General features: G+C 33.4%; 1 protein-coding gene across 2 annotated transcripts; it reads right to left on the bottom strand.

Moving 5' to 3' along the window:
- Positions 1-5: 5 nt before the first annotated feature.
- On the bottom strand, positions 6-22,309 carry LOC100261752 (NAD-dependent protein deacetylase SRT1). Of its 2 annotated transcripts, none has more exons than XM_010646272.3 (14): positions 22,106-22,309; positions 16,093-16,122; positions 15,866-15,958; positions 14,683-14,802; positions 14,004-14,104; positions 13,712-13,820; positions 11,680-11,759; positions 10,765-10,843; positions 2,912-2,965; positions 2,544-2,640; positions 1,717-1,799; positions 1,062-1,129; positions 711-813; positions 6-624 (listed from the first exon to the last, which is right to left on the bottom strand). In XM_010646272.3, exons 1-14 carry the CDS (start codon positions 22,202-22,204, stop codon positions 607-609), a joined length of 1,134 nt encoding a protein of 377 aa, XP_010644574.1. In that variant the 5' UTR covers positions 22,205-22,309; the 3' UTR covers positions 6-606. The 2 variants fall into 2 exon arrangements, with proteins under 2 accessions (XP_010644574.1, XP_002265837.1); XM_002265801.4 differs by having other exon boundaries at positions 6-511.
- Positions 22,310-26,028: the final 3,719 nt, after the last annotated feature.

Raw genomic sequence — 26,028 nt, 5'->3', positions numbered from 1 at the left:
GATGCTGGGAGATAGAACACAAGATTTTAGATTGAACAAGTTCAAAAAATAAGCTCGTGTCTTAGACAGACTCATGGCAATACAATCTTCCCATCTTTCCTATCCATAGCTAGGGAGACTGGGTGTACAATCTAACAAAATTCACCCAGTCCCTACACATATATAAGCTAACCGAAAATTCTAATAACATATATATACACAACCAAAAGAAGTTGTTCCATCTCTATGATCTAGGCTTCCTCTTACCACTTCTTGATCGCTTCCAAGATGTTTCAATACCATTCAAACCCCCAAGTCGACCTTTCATCACACTACCATTGCTTTCAGGTGCAGTCTTGTTGTACTGCAAGACATTGGTTACAATCGCATAAACGGTCGCTTCACTTCTAGGATCTGGGATGGGCTTTTTCTCTATGACTTCATGCCGTCCACAGCATGGATCCCCGGTTGCTGTATCTCTCAGCTTTTGGAGGATGGCATCTTTATCATAGTTAAAACAGTCTGTCGAAACCTGGACAGGGTCGAGGTACAATTTTGTCAGGCTTTTCCCCTAACATAACATCATTATTGTGGTGCATTTTTCTTGAACAAACAGCTGCTATTTCACTATTCCCACTTGAACATCTTGGTACAAAAGGAAAAAAACCGATGAATAGACCAAAAAATAAGAATGGACAAAGACGTGACAAAAAGGCATTCTAGCTTCTCACCTTGAAATCAATTGGGACTTTAATTTGAGAGGACAGACACCCACAACCATCACTGAAGTTGAGTTTCAAAAGCACTTCAAATATTTTGGTTTTCACTGTTCTCCTGGTATATAACAAAAATATGTGAGATGAGAAGCACTATTCAAGACTTCTAATGGTTTTGAACAAAATCCATACTCAAATTCGGATTCCCCGGCTTAGAATTTACAAGTGGGTGGAAAATGTCCAAATTCACACTATTACTCCAAATGGATTGCCTCCCACCCAAATAGAGATCCACAATAATAATTTTGCATATCTTGGTGCAAGATAACATTACATGTTTGTAGCATGGTATAGAAATGGAACTACCTCTTTAGCTGAAATGGTTGCTTATGCAGGACAGCTTCTTTATAATTTTGCCCATCTAAAAAGGAAACCTGGGGAGCAAATGCAGAAGGGTTAGCCAGAAATTGACCCCAATGAGAGGGAAGGAAAAAGGTTACATAGCAATGCAATTATTCTGTATTAAAAATCTCTTGTTTACACCATATATCAGAGCCACCCCAAATGGACTCAGCAGGGTCAATTAATAGGCCTGGTAATAATCGAGTAACATTTTAATTGTTTTAATTAATGGGATTAACCAAATCTATGAGAATGCCTTCATACAGTACTCCACTCTTGCAAATTGTAAATGTTTTGCACTGTAAGCAGTAATAAATAAGGGCAAGGGGCACATCCTCTAATATTTAGTTTATTCGGTTCCAGTTACTGTGCAGCACTGCACAATAAGGGAGTGCACACCTGTGAAAAATGAAAACAAGGGAATTACTAAAATACCTTGCCTTTTCATGTAGTGACAAGCATGCCACCCTGCAGAATGGGATCCAAATGAACTACAAAAATTGGTCACCGGAGTTGACCCCAGGCCATACTTATGAAACAGAACATGGTTTTCACAGATACCAAGGTCTTTGGATGTTGAAGGGAAATAAGCATAAGGAATTTCTAAAAATAAATTCACCTCAACATATTTGATAAATGGTAATGGAGCTTTCTGTCCATGTACACTTGCTACTCTGAGGATCCAATTCACAAATCTTTTATCTGTAAAGCAAGTGAATGGATGGTGTAAGAAAGCTAGAAACAAAAGCTTCACATTGTCAGCAGGCAATCTATCAACCCTTGAGTTTGTGGTCACATTGCATTGTGGAACTAGACTACCACAAAACATAAGAAAGAGGACCTAGTTATTAAAAAACATCTATTTTCTTGAACAGAAAACAAAATCAGAAAATAAGCATGGTTTTGGAAGAGGCGTGAACTATGATGTGAGTGGTGGTATGCTATTATCAAGACTAGTGAGGCATGCATAGCAAGCATACATTTTTCAGAAAACAACATTTCAAAACTATACAGGAAGTCATTCTCTGTTGGTCTGGGAATCAGATAAATTTTTTTGTAATGTAGTATCAAACTCTCATGCCTTATGCAAGAAACCAATTGAAGTTTTCTGGCCATAAAAATAAAATAATGAAATAAAATAAAACCTAGTTTGTGCTTGTTAAAAAAGACATTGAGCACAAGCTAATCAATCCAGACAGCTCAAAGAATAAGCTTTGCTGAACAGCAGATACAAGATTTGGGGCAGTCCCAAAAAGTACAGTCCAACAAATTAATTCCATAGTGCTTATGTCTGTCACAATGAGTCAGGGACTCAGTAATCCAAAACATGGGCCCATCGATAAGATGATAGCATCCACTTCACATGCATATTATGCATTTATATACATCTCTTTATATGTGCTTATCCAGATCAGGATGATTAGCAAAAGACCACAAAACTGTTACCTGAACTCAGGGTATGAGTTAGAATGACTTGGAAAAGATCAATTCGAACAAATGGAGGAATCCGCATATTAAGTCGGTCCATGACACCTGCAATTACCTGTTCCAGTTCAAATTAAAAAATGCATGCAGCAAAAGGACAAGAAACTTTAGAATACATTTGATGACTAGCAGCAAAGATGTCAGTATAAATCATGGATATATTGGCTGATGAAAGAATTCTTTAACTCATAAACTACAGTACATATAAATAACCATAGAGCATGATAAGGGATTTCCTCAGACCTTCTCCCGCAAGTGCTAAAGTAATTCTAATTTTACTATTTCAACCAACAAACTACAGGAACAGCTGCAGTAATAAAGTAAAATACCTTATCTACAAACCCATGAATCACCAAACTTGCTTTCTTGTCCTTTGGAGTTTCCTGTACATTGAACAACAAAATGTTATTCACAACTGCAGAATGCTAGGTAACAATAGTGTGAAATGTCTGAATTACAAGTATTACAACATCAATGAGGGAAATATTAGAGCCAGTGACAAAGCAAAGTTGCACCTAGTTCCATATAATACCATTTATTGATAAGCGAACAAAATCTTATATAAATAATCACCCTGCTGGAAAAGGCACAACTTAAGTGCACAGACCATATGCCTATTAAAAAATACAAGAAAGCAAAATTATAGTATATGCACGCATATATTTTTACAGGAAAATTGGAGATATATATATTAGTAAGTGCCCAGAAAAAAGGAGCCATAACCCAAGTACAAAGTGCACGAGAATGCTAAAGGAAAAGGAAGATAGATATTTAGAATGGAATTGATGAACAGCCAATAACGATATGAGTGTTTAATAGTATTGAGTATAAATCCTAATTGCCATGGCCTGAGTTGTAAGGCAAGAAGTTTTTGGCCCCAATATTTTCAGAGGCTCCAATCCTTCCATCCTAGAGATACCCATCATATCATAGTAAAGATTGCTTTTCTTTTTCTTCTTCTTTTTATTTTTATTTTTTATTTTTTATTTTTAGTCTTCTACATAAGAGCCTAATATTTGATAGAACGTGATTGCTGGTCTGATTTTTCTATTTTTTTATTTTTTGATAGACAACAAAAGCATGTATTAAGAAACGCCAAAAGGAGGGGACGTACCCTACATATATAGGCAATATATATAGAATAAACCAAAGCAAGCACCACTTAAGACAGGGATATCCTAAAAAATAGTGGGTTCTCCAATTCCAAAGAATCATGGGACCACTCTAAAAGAAACCAAATGAAAAAATCCTTCAATCTTTGATCTAACAATTATTCATCTTTGAAAGTCCTTTTGTTGTGCTCTTTCCAAATACACCAAAATAATCAAACTGGAGCCAAGTGTCACACTGCTCTTTTCTTCTTCTCTAGCCCCTTAAGTTTCCATTCTAGGAGAAGATTTCTCATTGAGGCCACAAACACCCAAAATCAAATCGAAGACTGCTAACAACAAGGTCCAAAGCTCCCTTATCTTATCACAATGAATTAGAATGTGATCAATTGATTCTTCACTATCTTTACAAAGGCTACATTTGTTGACCATAAACTATCCCCTCTTCATCAACCTATGGACAGTTAAGATCTTTCCCCAAACAACTTCCTAAGCAAAAAAATGTGTTCTAAGAGAAGCACGGGATCCCCATATCTCTTTGGCTAGGAATATTAAATTATTCTTACTAATCCAATTTTTAATGACCTATGAATCATATCTTCATCATAAACAAAATCAAGTCCAAATGACATGTGGATGTTACTAAATCTATTTGTGATTCAAATAAAGAAACATAGACTATAATCACAAGATTTTAAATTTCAAAAAGAAAAAATGTCAGAGCTATCAATGATAAAAAACATAAACCCCTAAATTGGCTTAACCTACTCCTAAGCAAGGATAAAAATATCGATTTTAACAGATATATCGGTAACTCAATTTTACAAATATATTAAGATGTATTAGAAAACATCAGTGGATATTTTGACACAAAATATTGGTGGGGCGAAAATTGATCAAAACTAATGAAAATGTTAAGAAAAATTATAAAAAAATGATATAAGAAATAATAATAGACATTGTGAATTCCAGGATTTGAACTCGAGGATGATGATTGACAGTGCTAGATTGATCGACAGTCTTTACTATTTTGATGACAACCAATTTGAGAATAAACAAGCTTAGGGTTTTATTGGTAATGTTCGTTCAATCCCTGTGCTTGATCAAATAATGCTATGGCATAACAAATTAGGACATCCTAGTTTTTTTCTATTTAAAATATTTGTTTCCAGGTTTATTTAAAGGATTGGATTGTACTTCTTTTGATTGTGAAACTTATTTTTTGGCCAAAAGCCATCACGATTCTTATAAAATGAAACCATATTGTGCCTCAAAGCCTTTTTATTTGATACATAGTGATGTTTGGGGTCCTTCTAGGATTACTACTTTAACTGGGAAAAAATGGTTTGTGACGTTTATTGATGATTACACACACCTATGCAAGCTTTATCTAATGAACTCTAAATCTGAGGTTGCAAAACTCTTTTAGGATTTTTATTCTATGGTTGTTGAAAACCAATTTCAAACCAAAATAAGTATTCTTCAAAGTGACAATGGAACAGAATTTTATAATGATTATTTAGGAGATTTTTTGCTAGAGAAAGGTATTTTACATCAATCAACTTGTAGGGACACTCCTCAACAAAATGGAATTGCAGAACATAAAAACAAACATTTACTTGAAGTAGGTAGAGCTCTTATGTTTCATATGAATGTTCTTACACACTTTTGGGAGGATGCAATTTTAACAAGTTGTTATTTGATTAATAGAATGCCTACAAGGGTTTTAAACTATGCAACACCTTTACAAACTCTTAAGAATACTTTTCCAAACACACGCCTCACCTCATATTTACCCTTAAAAACTTTTGGTTGTATAGTGTTCGTCCATGTGCCAACTCATCTTCGATCCAAACTTGATCCAAGAATCGAAAAATGTATTTTTCTAGGTTATGCTCCTAATAAAAAAGGGTACAAGTGTTTTAATCCTACCACTGGGAAAATTCATGTTAGTATGGATGTCAACTTTATTGAAAATATTCCCTTTTATAATGAAACCACTCTTCAGGAGGAGAGCTCTAATGAAGATCAGTTTTGGCAACAAGAACAACCAAAACCTGGTATTTTTCTTCCTGAAATAAATCAAAAAACAGATGTTTTAATTAGTGAAAAAAGGGGAAATATTGATTTATGTATGCCATGTCAAAGGACAGCTTTGCTGTCCACACTTCTTTCCTTATTTTAACCCACACTTCTTTCCTTATTTTAGCCTACAATTGTTTCCTTATTTCTCCATTTATTATTCTGTACAGTTAGCATATATTATTTGACAGATTATAGTTTACATGTATAGGACTAGAATCATGAGGGAATTTATTTGCTTTTATTTTCTTTCCATGTATAACATCCTTGTAAAGTCTATATATAATATACAAAACTCAAGGCCAAGGTATTCAGTCATTCACACAATATTTTGACATGGTATCAGAGCTTGTGTTTTGAACCTAGAGTTTACACGCTTTCTAGGTTTTTTTTTGGGTTTTCTCGGATTTAGCCCTAAGGGCTCTCGGATTTAGCCCTAGGGGCTCGGATTTAGTCCTAGGGGCTCTCAGATTTAGCCCTAGGGGCTCTCGGATTTAGCCCTAGGGGCTCTCGGACTCTAACCCAGCTTTTGGTTCCTTTTTTTGTTTTTCTGGTGGTTGTGACAACACATCTGTGGTGTGATCTTGGAGTTTTCTTTAGGTTTCTTCGCTTCTAGGCTCTTGGAGATCTTCGATTATTTGGAGGTTTGTTATCAGATTTAGGCTCTTTGACGATTTTTTTTTTTTTTTTTTTTTTTGTTTCCTAGGCTATTTCTGTCTTCATAATGTCTGGAGAATATTCTATTGTTCGTTTCAATGGCAAAAACTATCTTAGTTGGGAGTTTTAGTTTAAGATGTTTGTGAAAAGTAAGAAGCAAGACAGAGTCTCTAAGTCATCTACGGAATCTGAGTACCGGGCGATGTCTCTTGCTTGTTCTGAAATCATTTGGCTTCGAGGTTTGCTTGCGGAGTTAGATTTTTCTGAGACCAATCCTACACCTTTACATGCCGATAATACAAGTGCTATTCAGATCACGGCCAATCCTATCTATCATGAGCGTACAAAGCATATTGCAGTGGACTGTCACTCTATCCGTGAAGCCTTTGAAGCTCATGTTATCACTCTTCCACATATTTCCACTGACTTACAAATTGCTGATATCTTCACCAAGGCTCTCCCTCGTCATCGACATTGCTTGCTAAGTAGCAAATTGATGCAGGTTGATCAACCTGCATCAATTTGAGGGGGGCTGTCAAAGGACAGCTTTGCTGTCCACACTTCTTTCCTTATTTTAACCCACACTTCTTTCCTTATTTTAGCCTACAATTGTTTCCTTATTTCTCCATTTATTATTCTGTACAGTTAGCATATATTATTTGACAGATTATAGTTTACATGTATAGGACTAGAATCATGAGGGAATTTATTTGCTTTTATTTTCTTTCCATGTATAACATCCTTGTAAAGTCTATATATAATATACAAAACTCAAGGCCAAGGTATTCGGTCATTCACACAATATTTTGACATGCCAAATAAAATTGCATCACAAATAGGGGGAGAAATTCTACAACCTATGTCCACTAAGCTCCGTGTTTATACTAGGCGCAAGTTTAATTCTAATACTGAGAATAATCAAGTCAATCTTGAGCATGGTCAATCATCATCTCCTAGTTCTCAAAATCCAGGTAATCTTCCTATGGACTCCACTTCTTTACTTATTTTTTATCTTGATATCCCTATTGCAATCCGAAAAGGAGTTAGGAATTGTACCAAATATCCCATTGCCAAATATCTGTCTTATCAAGGACTCTCAGAAAAATATAGATCTTTCACTTAATATCTCTTACTTATTCATTGCTAGAACTATACAGGAAGCACTAGGACACTCGGAGTGAAGATCAACAATTCAAGAAGAAATGAATGCTCTTTTGAAAAATAGAACATGGGAAATTGTTGATTTACCTGAGGAGAAGAAGATAGTGGGATGCAAGTGGGTTTTCACAATCAAGTGTAAGCCCAATGGTAGCATTGAAAGATATAAAGCAAGGTTAGTAGCCAAAGGTTTCACACAAACCTATGGAATTGACTACCAAGAGACCTTTGCACCTCCTGTTGCAAAGATCAATTCCATTCAGATTTTACTTTCTCTTGTAGTACATTTTACTTGGCCTTTACACCAATTAGATGTGAAAAACGCTTTCTTAAATGACAATTTGGAAAAACAAGTGTTTATGGATTTACCACCAAGTTTTGAAGAAAAGCTAGAAAAAAAAAAGTTTGTAGATTAAAGAAGTCCTTGTATAGTCTTAAGCAATCTCCTAAGGCTTGGTTTGAGAGATTTGGAAAAGTAATCAAGCTTCAAGGATATATTCAAAGTCAAGCTGACCATACAATGTTTTATAAACACTCGAGAGAAGGAAAAATTGTTGTGTTGATAGTTTATGTGGATGACATTATCTAACTGGTGATGACAGTCTAGAACTTGAGAGATTGAAGAAAGTTTTAACTCGTAAATTTGAGATAAAAGATTTGGGTCCCCTGAAATACTTTCTTGGTATGGAGTTTGCTAGATCCAAGAAAGGTATTTTCATTTCTCAAAGAAAATATATACTTGACTTATTAAATGAAACGGGTTTACTTGGATGTAAGGCTACAGAAACTCCTATAAAACCGAATTTGAAACTCCAACCAGCAAGTCCAGTAGAGATGATTGACAAAGAGAAATATCAACGCCTAGTTGGGAGACTTATTTATCTCTCTCATACCCGTCCCGATATTGCTTTTGCGGTAAGCATGGTGAGTCAATTCATGCACTCGTCGAATCAGGGACACTTTGATGCAGTGTACAAAATTTTAAGGTACTTAAGGAGGACTCCAGGAAAAGGACTTCTATATGAGAACCGAGGACATCTCCAAGTGGATGTGTTTACTGATGCGGATTGGGCAGGAAGTGTAATTGTGACTTGGTAGAGTAAAAAGCAGAGTGTTGTGGCTAGAAGTAGTGCTGAAGCTAAGTTTAAAGTCGTAACCCATGGCATTTGTGAAGCTTTGTGGATTAAACAATTACTTGAAGAACTTAAGGTTGCTAGCCCTTTACCTATGAAGGTCTTTTGTGATAATAAAGTTGTCATTACCATTGCACATAATCCAACACTTCATGATAGAACTAAACATGTCGACGTTGATAAACATTTTATCCAAGAGAAACTGGAAAATGGACTGATTGTCATGCCCTATATACCTACGGTTGAACAAGTTGCAAATATACTCACTAAGGGATTGCCAAAGAAGCAATTTGATGATTTAGTAAGCAAGTTGGCCATGAATGACATCTTCAAGCCAACTTGAGGGGGAGTGTTGAGAATTTCAATCATATCAGAATTTTTCTTATCTGATTGTTACCTATTTTTTAGGGATAATTTGTTGCTGCTTTTTAGGTATAAGTTGTATATTTTAAATTTATTTTGTTCCTAGAAATTTGGGTGTACATTTGTAGATTTAGTTTGATTTGTTGTAACTTTTCTATAAAAGGAAGCATGTTTCCCTTCCTTATTCAATTTAATATAGGACATTTTTTTTCCTTTTCTGCATTTCTAATTCTATTAAATAGTACAAATATAACTTTTAATAGTTACCATGAAATAAAATTTTATTATTTAAATATATTTGCACTTCAATAATTATGGATTTTATTATTTATTATCTTAAAAACCATTAATTTTATATGTACATTATTTTTATATTTATTATCTTAAAATTAAGTATAAATATAAATATAAATATTTACTTTTGAATTTTGATAATTTCAATTTTACTTTTTCCCATAAATTTGTCATACTGTTTAAGAGACTTAATCCCTGTTGTCCATCTCCTTCCTTTTCAAAACACCCTAAAAAACCTAAAAGAGAAAAAAAAAAAAAATAGTAGGAATCCCACATCCAGTATCATTACCTTTCTTTCCCCACTCTTCCTCTCTCTTTCTTCTCCATGGCCACCGTCATCTCCATGTTGCCGCCACCAACTCTCTCTTTTCTTCTCAATTTTCCCCTCTCTTTCGATTGAACCATGGTAGTAGATCCCTTCACAACATAGTCGTTCCGCCATCATTCATCCACATCATATCCAATAGCCTCACCTCTACTTTTTCATTGCCAACCTCCTCACCAAAAAAACTTCCTTGCTGCCATCTTCCACCTCTCCCTTACCTCATTTCCCGCATCATAATTTTTTTAGGTTAAAAAACATACTCATTCTTACAAAATCGGACAGGTGGTCCAATTCAATGATTGGATCACCAAGTCACACAACTGGATGTTGGTTTAACACATTGTCCTTTCCAAATGATGAACTAAACTAAACCATGGACCAATCGACAGTTCAACCATTTGAACAGGTCAATCTAGTCCAATTTTTAAAACATTGGTAATAGTGACATTCACTCACTACAGTGGACTCTCCATCAAGACCCAAACACATCAATTCAATATACGCTAGTCCAATTCTCTAAAATGCAATTAGTTGCACAAATCATGCAAACTAAGTTCCGATCTTAGGCAATGTAATTAATTAAGTGGACCAATGCTCAAGTGACCAGTTCACCAATTTACTGGCCAAGCTTATCAAGTTCTAATAGCTCTTATCACATATTAAGTAGGGATTGATGTGGCTTTAGAAAAACTAGGAAGCATGAAAAAAAATTCTAGTTTCAATTCTTGGCATAATTGCAATTTGGAGATGAGCTAAAACTAGAATGCTCACTTTAACACTACTTGAACAATACCTAATCATTTTTTAAAAGAACGGATAAGATATTTTTTTCTTCTAATAGAAAAACCTTTTTCTTCTTTGCTTTGTTTCCCCATTGGGGCTTGACCAGAAATATTCATCTGTAATTAGACAACATGGTTTAAGTTAATCATTGCCAACCACACATTCATGTTCTAGCTTCCATTTTGAAGGAAACAAGTAGATGAAAATACATCTTCTTTTTCATTTTTTCCTTTTTCCTCTAGAGAAGCTGTTAATGCACTTGGAACCAGAAGAAATACCTGAAGATTCACAATTACAATCTTCCCCCCACCACGGAGGGATTTTAGAGGGAGGTTGCATGCAGGAGTGATCTGCAAACTGCATAAAGTAATAAGCATCATTGAATGAGAGAAATACAACATAGAAGGTTCATATTTGTGGCATCAAAGGACTAAAGAACAAAAGAAATGAATTTGGCATGCAACCAAGTGCTATAAATTATTTACAGAAGACTAGACAGCATATAATATCTAATAACAAGTTGGCTGTGCCAGGTTATTTTAGTCAATTCCAACTTACCACTTAAGCCTCACAAGCGGTTTTATCCTCTAAGATAAGAACTAGAGAGAACTTGCCCTTGGAAAGCTATGACTTGAGACTTTTTCTCAAGCCTTGACTAGAGAGGTAAGTGCATGCTTTCTGGGACCATTTCATCCAAGGAGAACTATATAGGGATGCCAATAAGAAAAATATGTATTTATTATATGTTGAGACTAATTAACAAGCCTACTCGGTGTGTGTGTGTATTCATTGATCACTTTTTTTTGTCCTTTACATGACTCATACCTAGAACCTCCCATATCCCCACTCCAACCCCTTGTCACTTGAGCCAAGCTTAAAGGGCAAAACTGGTTCCCAAAATATGATTCAGATAATAGTGAACTGGACTAAAATATATTTTAAGTTTCAAACTATGAGCTCCAGTTCGTTTTTTAACAGAAAATGAGCACAAGGAAAAGGATTTTATCCATGCCATTGGATGAATCATGCATCATTATCAATATAATGGGTGGTTATATTAATAAGTAATTGCTAAAAATTCCATGGCTCGACTTAAAGAGTGACAGATAAATAAGGTCTTAAAAAAAAAAGAAAACTGCATTAAAGGAACAACAGACATGCTATGGTGTTAAATAAATAGCCCATGCAACTACCTTGTCCCAAGGCATAATACAACATCAGCCATTCTGCAGTGCTTCTCTGCTGGATTCATCTCCTTTGGAGGCAACGCATCCTGTCCAGAGAGAGAGAGAGAGAGAGAGAGAGTATCAGGAATATGTGCTCCAATAAAATTAACATTCCAGCCCAGCCATTAGCCAACATCCAATTTTTCACTTAGTTTTTTCAGATTAATAATTGAATGCTGTGGATCAGATCACAAAGTTAATTATTTTAAGGGGTTCCACAATGGTTTTGTAGATAGATCAAATACTGTGACTCAGCACCCTGTATGAGTACAAAACAATTATTGTACTGTTAATGAAGTACCCAGAGTGTATTTCTTTTAGGCAATAATGATATTATCTAGAAGCACCTGAGGAGGTATAACAGGAGGTATACAATCAGTGCCTAAGCAACTAGCAACAATTTGATCCCCATCTAAACAGTTGACAAAATCCAGAAAAGTTTCAAAGCTACCCAGAGTTTATCAAAGACATTCTTCAGTAAGACATTTCTGTGTTCAGATCATTACTACTAGGGAGCAACAGGGTGGGTATGGGACTGATCCTATCCCCACATCCCCTTTTCCCTGCTCCAGTGGAGAGGAGCAGAAATGCAGTTCCACCTCAAACCCATATCAAGATACCTTCATGAACCCCATCCCCACCTGCATGAGAAGAGTAGATCCCCATTCCCCACGTTGTCCTGACCTATTTCTATTTCAGTGAACAAGAAAAAAAGGAGGGCAATGAAAAAATGGATATGGTATCAAGATTAAAAAATATTTTAGGATTTGATGCATTACCCTTTATTTGAATTGAAAAATAAAATAAAATAAAAAAAACAGCCAATACCCAAACAGTTTGTTTGGTTGATGAGTATGCAAAAAAGAAAATTTCTATTTGTAAACCTAAGTTAAAGTTGGAATTGATCTTTAAAAGAACAGATCTGTACAAAAAAATTAAAACTTTTCTTTCTTATTTTCCAAATCAACCAACAAAGAAGACATATCACAGATTCAGAGTTTTGAGTGGTGAAGAAGAGGCTTGAGCAAGTGACTGTTTCGTTGATGAAGGGTTTTGGGTCCTTGGTTTTTATAGGTGAAGATGAGTTGCAGAGACTCCCTGACCAAGGGGAGTACCAGGTTTCCCCCAGTAGGCAATGTTGGCAGCAGGAGTGAGGCAGAAGGAGCAAAGCAACAAGAAGAAGAAGATGGTGAGGAGAGAAAAAGAGAAGGTAGGAAAGGTTGGAGACTTAGGGTTTGGAAAATTGGGGAATTTGTGTAATGACAAATATGTATGAATGACAAAGGATATAAAAGTAGATTACACCTTTATACAGAATGGGCTAGGATGGGGAAATAAGGCACCATACCCGCTTTGGGTTTTAAAAAATTACCCAAACCCAACCCATTCCCCACTTGTTCTGTCTCCCAAATCCATCCCATTAGGGGTATGCTGGGGCTGGCTGCCCAAAATGCCCACCCCAATGCCATTCCTATTTATTAAAGGTTGGCCGGATAAAGATTGCACCTGGAATCTACTCTATGAACTAAAACTGCTAAATATTTACTGCACATACCATTTAATAATAAGTTGTCTTCTTCAACTTAAAAAATTCACATGTGATGAATCTCTTTACCAGGGATGGACACAATTTAACCACTTCTCAGCTTATATATGAGACACAACAACAAAGAATCACAAAGGAGAGACCAAGCTCATCCGGTCATTCATTTCAAGGCACCCATGTCCCATCAAGCAAGAAGGGAAGTTACTGATCTCTCTAGGCATTTTCCACAAGAATTCTCTCTGACTTTTGTCTTGTACTTATCAAGTGATTACGGTCAAATAACAAGGTCTTCTGATTAATTGCTTTGAGTTAAAGCATTAATTGGTTTGCCCACTTGGGATAAAAATAAAATAAGATAAAATACAATAATTAAAAAAAAAATGATTTCCAACCTCAGCTGCTACTTCCTGAACCACAACTATAGTGCAACCACGAAAAACAAGAAACTAGTACCTCCCAGTCAAGAACTGTATCCCTGAGTTTCGCTCCACAGTCTACATTGGAACAACGTCGTGATGTCTCCTTCAATCCAATAGTTTCCACCTCAAAATCCCGCAAGTACCTTCACAAGTTCAGTGCATAAAATATTAAACTTTGAAATCTGGAAGACAAAAGCTTGACTCAATGAAGAATAATATGTATATTAACAAGTGACCACACTATAAAAGCAAGATATCCACTTAAGCACAATATTGGTAGGACACTATACAAGAATACCAGATGCAGATAAAGATTAAAATCATACTCAATTCCACAGGAAGAACAAATTTCCATGAAGGAGTTCCCATGCAATTCAGCAAGCTTATCCCTTGGTATTCCAGAACGAAGATGGAGGCCATCAATATTCTAGCATTTAAAAAGCAATGGCCAATAAGAAATCAAATCAGAAATTCAAGCATCTATAAGATGACGTAATTAAAGGAATGCAAGCAAAAAAAAACATATTTTTATTCCCATAATGCAATTTCTAATGACATTTTGCAACTTTTAGGGGATAGAATGATTGCAAAAGGAAATGTGAACAGCTTCCAACCCAGCTAAAACTCAATTCAATTAGTTTAGATAGAAACTAAAATCTGCAGCACTATTGAAATTTTCCAACTGGACCTTGAGCAAACAGTGGCAAGATACTGGAACTTTGACTATATAAATTGATTTGAGCAAAAAGCAATATTATTATGAAGCTGCTGATAGCCCATTATCACAGGTTTATTTTAGCTACCACGCCAGCATAAATACCCTATCCCCAACTGATCACACTAGTAGAATTATCAAAACAAAAATATCCCTTCTAAAGGACAGGCTTTCAAGCAATATAGAAACAGGAAACTTCAAAAAGAATCATTGACCATCTTGAAGTGTAAGTTTTTCAAAAGGAGAAAACATATTGCATATTGCTATAGAATGAGATAAAGCAGATATACCTGACTAATGACAAACTTTAGGATACCAGCTTTCTCTAGTTCAACCAAAGCCATATGAGTCATGCTTGGCATTGCACGATGAAATGGCAGTGATGCTTGTGGCAAGGCTTTGCCTTCACGCTGCAACTCAATAAATTTGAATCAAAAGAACCATCTAATGCAGGTGTGTTTAATTTTCTTGTTTCCAATAGAAGCCATGCAAAGATGCCAAACTTCTGCATTAACACCTTTAAAATTGATAAAAATATCAGGCTGCATTCAATTAACTGCATAAAGGGGTAGACAAGCAACTAAACAGCCAGTGTTTTTGCAGTTTCTTAACATTACAGTTGCTTTGAGGTCATGATGACCAGCCCTCTTGTGTCTGTTGGATACCAAAGCCTACTGATATTGTCCTCATTATATAATGAAGCAACTTCAAGGACCACCATTCCAAAAGAAAAATTGGAAATTTTAAACTCTGTCTGACACTAAATATCATGTCAGTGTCCATAATTATATCACACTTATTTTTTATCATCATTTTAGAGACCTCTGATTCATGCTGAGCAATAGCATAACTGTTTACATCCTTGTTGCTTCAGATTGAAGCCATTTCAGAAAAGAACGATTTTCAATTGCATTTTGGATGAATTAAAAAATTGAAGGTTATAATATACAGCCAGAGGACATAAGTTTTTGCTAGTTGACATATACTTTTCACCTTTTCTGCGAGCCCTTTCCTTTCCTTTTAAGAATTATCTGAATAAATTCTCCAAGAAAGCAGGTGTTATTACTTTTTTATCGCAGTAATTTCCAGGAAAATTGTCTCAATTTCATTAGGGTTAACCTTAGTCACCTCGGTCTAGACAAGGTAAAAAGTCGACAACACGCTTAAAAGAGGCACATTGCACAAAAGAATTCTCTGAAGTTGTTTACAAACACCCATAATTAATTTGGATAGTCAATAATTATGGACGTTAGTCCAAGAAAAAATGAGTCATTGGATGATTGAGAGTACCAAATTCCACTATAGATCTTAAAGACAATGAAAGCACTATTAGACACTCATTATCTGGTCTAGCTTAGACATATTAAATAGAAAATATGGGAGGATTGCAGCAATCATTATCAAACACATGGGATAGAAAAGACAAAAGCACTCAATAAATTCCCCAAAACCAATAAAATTCACAATTTTTACCTGAAGTGTCCAAATACCCTTTGGACCTCGAAAATCAGGTATACCACAAGAAGTTGATATTCCAGCACCTGTGAACACCACTAGGTGCTTACTCTGCATGACAAACATACAGAAGAAAAAGAAGGGGAAAAAAACTTGAGAACATTAGTAAAAAATGAATCAAAGATCTTAGAAAAAAATATATGTATACACCCTCTGACACATCAGCTAGTTATTTAAGCCCAAACCTTCCGTAGCATCACAGCAAGTCGTTCAATCTATCAATGCAAAAAATGAAAAACAAGATTAGGTTAGCATAACAAGCAAATAGAAGGGAAATCTCATAATCTCAATTTATCAAACATAAGAAACCTTAAGAAGAACCAAAAAGGTAAATTAGTCAACAAAAATGCAAAGCTATTATGAAAGTAGATACTAGTTAGCAGCGTTCCCTACTAAAAAGCAATGTCCCTAGTTATGAGAATAGATCTTCAATTGTTTTTTTAAGCTAACCATATTGAACTTACTAATACTCAATATAACTTTTAAATAATATGGATGAACATGATTGTAGAAGTTTAATATCCTAACTAATTTTGTACTGGTATGCAAATCCTTTTCTTCACCTTTTAGATCCCATGCCTTCTATCAAATCATAACCTATTGTGTGTTTCCATCAATTCCATAACCCACTTTTGCTTTTACCTCTTTTAGAGCCTTCAACCTGAATCAAATCATTCTTCCATAGTAATACAAACAATGATCTTGAATGAATATAACTAAACTATCTCAGACAACATTTTCCCATCCCACCCTTAGCCAACGCTACCTCAAGCTTCAAAACCATGCATTCATCTCCCATTCTATCTTTTTTCTTAACATTCATCCATTTTCACATCCTCATTTCAGTGACATTCATCTTACTGGATGTTTGTTTTGTAACAACGTAGTATTCTGTGCCATAACTAAGGCATGCCATACAAACATTTCAAAATTTTTCCTTCAACTCAATTGTCAACGATCACACAACACTGTTAATGCTTTTTTTTTTTTTTAATCAGAAACAAAAGATATGTCAATTATGATAAAAAGTACAAGAGAAGGATGAGAAGTCCTCCTCACAAAATACAAATTACTGATCACAATAAGACTAAACACCTCCAATATAGAAGGAGAAATATACACAAAGGCATACACAAATCTCCTCAAGACCAGACTCAACTCCTCTCAATGTTATCCACCCCTTTTGAACTAGAAACCAAAAGCCAACAGAGTTGAATAACATTGAGTGGAACGTCTCTAAATGCGACGGTACAAGAGGCCCATAAGGAGAAATAGAAGTGAAGTAGATTCCACAACATCTCTTCCATTTTCTAGTTTTCCTCAAAGCTAGCATTTCTTTCTTGCCACACAATCCAAAGTATAATGAGATAAGCAATTTGCCAAAAAGCCTTTGCTTTGATAGAACTTCCCAAACCACTAAATGAGATAGTCATCATATCACAAATACTCATGGGTAGAATCCAATCCATCTTGACCAAACTAAAAAGTTTGTGCCAAAACCCCAATGTTAACGAACAATGTAGAAAAAAATGGTTGATCAATTCTCCACTTCCCATGCATAAGATGCACCAATAAAGACTAAGAGACTTATTAGCATATCATTGGTACTTACCTTCTTGTGCATCATTAACCAGGCAAAGGCCTTAACCTTTGAAGGGGCTTTTGATTTCCATAAAAATTTGGCCGGAAAGGACAAGAATGGATTTAATAAATTGGATAAGGCGAGGGAAAAAAAAAATTACTAAGAATAAACCTGAAGAGGATAAAGACCAAACTCTTAAATCTGCGGCAGAAAGAGACAAGTACACAAAAGTGAGTGAGGACATGAATCTTTCAAAGGTTTCAATTTCTTTATTAGTGAGATTTCAGCAGATGTTAAGGTTCCAAGAAAGTGGAGAGGAGTTCCCAAGGACAACTAAAATGATGAGATTTTCATTGTGATAACTCTATGGCGACCTGAAAATTATGAATACAATGGTAGATCACCCCACCACAAATCTTTCCAAAAATGAATTCTCTCCCCATTACCCATCACAAAGCGAGTTTGTGAGGAAAAGTCTTGTAAAACTTGTGCAGTGTCCTTTTGAAACTTTACAGTCAAGCATCAAAGCCAACCTAAATATCGGATCTTGGCTTATATTAATACTGAAAAGACTGCCCTTCTCTAAGTTGATCTTAAGCCCTAAAAAAGGGGTTAAGGCTATGCTCCCAGCTCCCTAGTCACCATTAATGCATTTCTCCAGTCTGTCCATCCTGTTATGAAAAACAACTATTGTTGAAAATAGACAACAAGAAGTTTTACGTTGTTTCCTCAAACTTCAAGTCATGTGCATAGCTCGTATGGATTCCACTCTACTTTGAGATAGAACAAATATAGAATATAATTATTGTATCCTTCTAGCAGCTACCAATATATATCCTTCAAGTAATAAGAGGAAAAGAAAACCATCACATCCCTTAAGGTTGGATGAGTATTGTAAGCTTGCCATTGGAGGTCAGTCTAGTCTAAGAACCTCGAGATGCAATTGACCAACAGTACTGTCAGGTTCTACATAGGCTCATAGCATAATATATCTCATCTTATTCTATGAGCAAGATCCACCTCAATCTACATCTCTTTATGGATGATCAAAAAAAGAGAGAATAAATAAACTGCTCTTCTTTTGCTCTCCCATCTTGGGTATCTCATGTGCATCCATTTTTTATTGACCCCTCATTTGTGTATCTCATTAGGAATGACTTTATTGATCCCTCAATTATGTTCCTAGCTCTACTAAAGCTAAATTTCACGTAATCCATATTTTATTTTTACATAACATGAAAACGCACAAGGACTAGGGCAAATACATATACATAATTCCTCTCCCCAAAAAATTTATATGGCATAATCTAAGGACTCAAACCTGAGACCTCATATTCCCGTCTTACTTCTACTTACCTTATAGCCATTAGATTTTAAAGCATCTTCCCATTAATCTAGCAAACCAACAAAACCATTTGTGTAAAAATTAAAAGAAAAAGAAAGAGACAGACAGACAATGAGAGAGAGAGAGAGAACAACAAATCGAAGTGGTATACACTAACTGAAGCATCGAAAACCTTTAGTGTAATTTATTATTATTAATTAGTAAAATAATATCATTTAAAATGAGACTACTGCCTATATGTGGAGTGGTTTAAGAGGTCTAGTTGGGTGTTTATTAAATAAAGCACCAAATGTAATATTATTGTGGTTGAATAACTAAAGATAATTTGCATATGTATGAGAAAAGAATTGATCTAGTATAGATAAGTTAGTATGGAGAAATTTGAATTTCATTCATATAGATATTGAGATTACAATAGGGATATACCTACAGCTCTATGAAATTATTCAAGGAAACTATCAAATTAGCCTACCCACCAAGGAGAATTTACAGCCTACACATCAGCCTGCATATTTTCAACACTTCTCAAACTTGCTCAAAAATATTTTTCATTCTCATCTTGCCTAGAACATTCTTAATTGTAGAACTCAGCAACCTTTCTATGAGAAAATCAGCAAGTTGACCCTTTGAAGCAACATAGGGAATCAAAATCTCTCTGTTCTCCAATTTTTCCTTGATGAAATGTCAATCTTTTTCCACATGTTTAGGTCAGTCATAGTGGACAAGATTATGGGTAATGCTTATGTTTGACATGTTGTTGCAATATAACTTCATCCGACCTTCCAAATTCATTCCCAAATCAAAGAGCATCATCCTTATTCAAAGTAGTTCATAGATACCTTGAGCCATTGATGATCTGGTCACCACTAATTGTTTCTTCCTTCTCCATGTGACAAGATTGCCTCCAATAAACGTGCAATACCCACTAGTGGATCTCCGGTCAGTGACAAAATTGGCTCGATCAGCTTCAATATAGGTTTCCATTGATTTTTTCTATCTTTAATTGATTTTGTAGAATGGTTGGGTTTCTGTCAAGGAAGGGAGTAGTTTTTTTGTTTTCCCCCTTTTTTGCTTTGCCTCTTGGCACCCATTGCATATGTCCTGTGTACTCCAATGTGCTGGTTCTTGTGGCGCTTTTAATATTTTCTCTTTCTAGATTGTCAAAAAAGGAGAGCACAGACATTAAGAATAGATGTTACATGTTTAAAGATGAAGAAGAACCAGTTAATCACATGCTTCTTCATTCCAGTAAAGCAAGAATCACATGACAGCTGATTTTCTCCTTTGTTTGGGATTAGTTTAAATGACGCATTCTTCAATAAGAGTCACTCCTTTAAGTTGGCATAGGTCCTTTATCGGTAAGAGACAAAACAAAGCAGGGAGGGCTGCTCTATTGTGCTTATTTTAGACAATTTGGAATGAGGCAAATTAGAGTCATTTGAAGATATGGAATAACAAATTATGTGCTCAAAACCTCTTTTATGTGCACTTTTTTGGATTAGGTTAGAACATGCACACATGAGGTGCCAATGTCTATCACAGACTATTGATTGATTGGCTGCTAAGTAAGGGGAGGGAGTTGTTTTTTATTTCTTTCTTGCTTTTTACCATTTGATGCCTTTTGTATACGCACTATGTAACTTGGTGTGCCCTTTTGCTAGTTGTTGTAAGTACATATTTTTTGCTTGCTAATCAAAAAATATATTTCTGAGAATCTATGACAATAGAAAAAAATATAAGAATTATCCAGCATTGGAACAATTCAAAAGTTTAGAATCAGTCAAGAGAATATCAGGAATCACCCATTGAATCCAAGAAGAATTTTGACATTAAGCAATGAAATGCATCTGATGAAAACATTAAAATGTCTATTTTTGTAGCAAATTAATCCTAATAATTTATGAACATCAAGAAATATTCACAGCACACAGAATATATGAGATTTACTTGAGTATAACTGAAATTTGAGGGGATGTATTTTGATTTACAACATTTGATGAAAAAATCAAGATAAATTAAAGAAATTCATAAATAATAGGAGAAATCCAGTACATCATATTTGTCGTAAATTGATATGAACCAGAGAAAAAAGATAGTTGTATTAAAAAAAATGATTTTTCTATATAAAAAAACTTTAAGGGGTTCTTCATGAACCCCAAGCTTTCGTGTGATATTCCATTCAAGCTAGACCCAAGGCAAACCGTTGTTCAACATTCAATTTTCTAAATTATATTTACTCCATAATAGTCTTTCACCTACAATATATTTCATTAACCAGAAAGGAAAATTGGCATTGATTATTCCCATGAACTATGCCTGTGGGCAATCAAGACTGGTGCAAACAATTCAACTACAATAGCTAGTTAAGCAATTAACCTGGATCACAACATTCAACTTCAACAACAATAAAATTAAACACAATGGGTAAAAATCCAATACCCAAAGATCAAATACCACAAACAAAATGGTACAACAAACCAGTGAACAACTGTACCACACTTTCTCCAACTTTCAAACACAAACCCTAAGAAACTCTAATGGGTATGTGTGAGAAAAATCATCAATTTAAAATTAAAAGAACAGAGACATAGGCAAGAAAATATGATAGATTTAAAGAATCAAAATCAAAACTTTCCATTTTAGCACTAACAAAATTGACACATTCACCAATTTTAAACAAATGAAATTCAGTAAAGTGCCTATGAATTCCAAACCCAAAGATCAGATCCAATATGTCAACATGGTACAACACACCATCCTAGGTCTCACTGTGAACCATAGCACCAGTTATCATCCCATTCTCAAGCACAAAATCTAAGTAACTTTAATGTGTGTGGCAGTTTCAGAGCCAACATCAAACCAATCAACTAATAACAAGTTATGAGGAAAACAGAGTCATGGCCAAGCTAAAATACAAGAATACATTGCAAGCAATCAAGATCAAACCTTTCAACTTCAATACCAACAAAATTAATACATTGCACCTGTTTAGGCCAAATGAAATTCAGCCACAATAGGTATGAATGTCAGCACCCAAACATCAGATCCCACATGACAATACAGTACAGCAAAACAAACTAGGTCTCACCGCGAACAATTGCACCACACTTTCTCCAACTCTCAAGCACAAAACCTAAGTAACTCGAATGGGTATTGCAGTTTCAAAGCAATCATCAAGGTTTTCAACTAATACACCAACTTACAAGACAAAGTAGAGGGATAGGCAAGAAAATATGAGAGAAAACGAGGGAATGGGAGAGAAAATTTTTACTTTTTCCTGCAGAACATGGAGTGGGTCACAAATTTCTGACATTCCAACTTTGCCCACATCTTCTATGTATGAAAGCTTCTCTGCGTAGCCCAGAGACATGGTGTGATTACGCTGTTTCTCTCTCTAAAAACTCTCTCTTTCTCTCTCTAAAAAGTTGATCAAAAGAAGGTGAACAGCCAGTTTTTGTATTTTGTTCTTTTGAGGGTGAACCCAAAAGCCAAAAAATGCCTACCTTTTATTCCCCTGCATATTAGAAAAGAATTTTCCCAGTTCACCTGCAATTACATTTTTGGCCACTGGGGTGGACATCTTTTCCCTTCCTTTCCTCTCATATATTGCCAATCTCCGAGGGTAATGATGTAAATTACCTATCTAATTATCCAACATATTTGAGATTTGGACACTTTAATAAATGATTTAGTTGAAATAAATTGATTTTGCATAACACCATACTCTTTCAATCACCTCTACAATCAAATATAATGTTTAAAAAATGCCCTTAATATTATAAAAATAAATAAATATATTAATATTACTTCCAAGAAAATGCTATTTTCAAATAAAATAATTTTTTGATGGCCTCTATTTACACACGTCAAGAATGCATGTGATTATTCAGATTTGATGTTAAATCATAAGCGCCACGTGGCCGATTGTTGTTTTTTTTTATCATTTTATTTTCTTAGCATGATTAAAATTTTCCAATTAAATTATAAAATATTTTACACATTGTTTTGGTCTCTTTCATAACAATTGAGACACTTATGAGATTTTGAATTTATGTCCTATTTTTTATAATAATATTAATAATGTTCTTTAAAATTTAAAATTTTGGCTTCAGTTTGAATTTTTCAATTTTCTCTAACTTTTCGTCAAATTCAGAAACCCAAAAAAATGGCTAATTTCATTTACCTCTTCTAAGGATTCAACTAAATAAATTTAATTTCATAGATTTGAAATTTTATCAACTTCCTCAAAATAAGGGAGGTATACGATGAAATTTCAAACTTATGAAAACTAAATTTATTTAATTAAAACCTCGAGAGAGGTGAATGAAATTAACATAAAAAAATCATTAATTAATTATAAAATCACTCAATATGAATCATTTTACGGATCTTCTTCATGATTTATAAAAATAATTATTTATTATTTATTTAATTTTATTTTTGCTTATTTTGACAAGTTTAGGAAGGTCTGATATAATGATGGGGTAGATTGAAGTTTGAACATGAAAAGAATTCAAACTAATAGGGCTTTAAAATGATTGCCACGGTGACAATGGTTTGAGATGGTAGGGCTAACGGGCTAGTGGTCCACTGATTTCTTTCTTGCCTCCAATTGAGAAACATGGAATGAGCTCAATCACATTGGTCTCCATATGACCCATCAACCACCTTTATCCCATCCATATAACTATGTACTATTCCAAACATTGGTGTTACTTGGATTGGACTCATATCAAGTGAACAAAATTTTACCAACTATTATTGAAAAATAGAAAAAATGGTAATAATTTTTATATAAAAAATAAAAATTATATATATATAAGTGTAGACTTCCTAATGTTATTAAAAAAATTAATTTTAAAATTTGAGAGATTAATTTTTTTTAATACTTCAATTTTTTTAAATTGTTTTAAAAATTCTTACGGTTTTAATATTAAGTTCGTTATTATTATTTATTAATTTTTAAATAGAAAACAAGTATACCCAAAAGACACATTTTCATTTGATTGTTTTCTATTTAAAAAAAAAAAAAATAGAAATCAAAGTCAAACACATGCTTGATGATAAGAGTTAATTTAGTAGTTATTTCGAAAACTAGTTTTTAAAAATAATTTTTGAAAATTGTTATTTGATGTTCTACTGAACAAAAGTTTGTTTGAAAACCTAAAATGTTTTTAACCTATTTTTAATATTATTAAATATGTTTTAAAAATTATTTTTATGTTTAATGTTTTAATTTTAATCATTCTATATGTTTGTATAATTATTTTTTTTAAATAATTTTTAAAAAATAAGTGAAAATAATATAAAATAATTAAAATATGTTTTTTAAAAACATTAAATTGACAAAGGAAAGAGTCCTTGTTATTAAATATGTTTTATTGTTATTATTATTATTTTGAGAACAAAAAACTATTTTAAAAAATAGTTCTCTAACCCTAATTTTTTTTTTAAATAAGCTAAAAAAATGTTAAACACCAATTTGATATTTTTAAAAAGTTTATTAGTGAAACTAAAAACAGTTTTATGAAAAAAAAAATTGAAAAATATTATAGGACCCATGAGATAAATTGAATGTCAATATTACAAATATGACAAAAAATGAAAATGAAAAAGAAAATAAAATTATATAAGAAATTGTGGGACCTATGATATAAATTGGATATTAATATTATGAACATGGAAATATATATATATATATTAATATGAATAAAACATTATCTCATATATATTTAAAATCAAATATTATCTTTAAAAAAATATTTTGTCTATTTATTAAACTATGAATTATTAGAGATAACGTACTTTTAAATCATATATTTTGTTTGTTGAACTTTGGATTACTTCAAAATTGACTTTTGACCAATTGAGATTTATGCATTTAAGAATGGTAAAGCTAATAGAATGGTTATCACATGAGATTACGTTGAAAATTTTAGAGAAAATGTTAGAAAAACATAAAATCAAATATCCAAATAATTGTGGGCATTCAAATGCTACCTTTAGCTTTCAAAATCCATTTGAACTCTCCATAATTAATTACTATTTTCAAGTATAAATAGATATATTTTATTAAAAATTGATAGTCTACAAAATCTGAAAGAATATAGTCATTTTAGAGTTTATGCCTCCATCTCTCAAACCTCTCAACTTTAATAAAAGTCAAAGATTCTCGTAGGTGGTGTTTGTTTTTTTGGCTTTTTGGTAAAAACCATTTAGTTTTAGAATTTAGGTTGTTTGTTTTTTTACTTTTTCATGACTTATTATAAACTTTTTACTAAATAGAAAAAGCCAGAATATATGGCTTTTTCTAAATAGAAAAAATAACATAATGGTTTTTTTTTTACTTTTTAATACTTAATAGAAATAAAATACTACAAAAACAAACAACCTAATATTTAATATTATTAAGTATTAAGGTTCTATTTAGAATTAAGTAAAAAAACAAACACCACCGTAGTGAAAAATCCGATATGGGTTACCATCTTCTTATAATTAATGGATTATTTAAATCAACTTTTATTTTATAATTAATAGGTCGTTAGGTGGTTTTTTCACATCATATCTTGTGTTCATTAGGGGACTGAAATTATATGTATCTGCATGGATTGCTTCTTGGACAGCCCAGCCCAGCCCAACCCAATAAATAAACTAATTCAGCCCAATGAATAATCTATTCTGCTTCTAAACTACACTACTTTTACTTTTTTTTCTCTATTCGAAGACCCTCTCCATTGCTTTTATTTCTCTTTTTATATACCCAACCTTCTTTCCTATTAAAAAATGCCCAATAGTTCGATCAAAGAAAGTGACAACAATTGACATATTAGTTTTACGATAGCAATTTTATTTCATTTCTTATTATCAGAAAAAAAATTTATCGTGAAATCTAGCTTATTTATATTATTATTATGTATTTTATATAATAAATTAAATATAAATTTATAAATAAATTTTTTTAATAGTTTTAAATAAAAAAGATTAAATACATTTTATTTTAATATTAATTTGTTTTCAAATTTAATATATTATTTTCTAATGTTATAAATTTAACACACACACCTATATATATATTTCTTCCTTAAAACAATGTATATATTATTGTTTTTCTATCATTTTTTGAAGTTTTAATTAATTTTGTTCATCGATTTTTTTTATTAAAATATCTATTGATATTTTCTTATATATCTTGAT

This window comes from Vitis vinifera, chromosome 19, assembly GCF_030704535.1.
Source record: "Vitis vinifera cultivar Pinot Noir 40024 chromosome 19, ASM3070453v1".
NCBI classification, from domain to species: domain Eukaryota; kingdom Viridiplantae; phylum Streptophyta; class Magnoliopsida; order Vitales; family Vitaceae; genus Vitis; species Vitis vinifera.
This window is presented reverse-complemented; position numbering and strand designations above follow the sequence as displayed.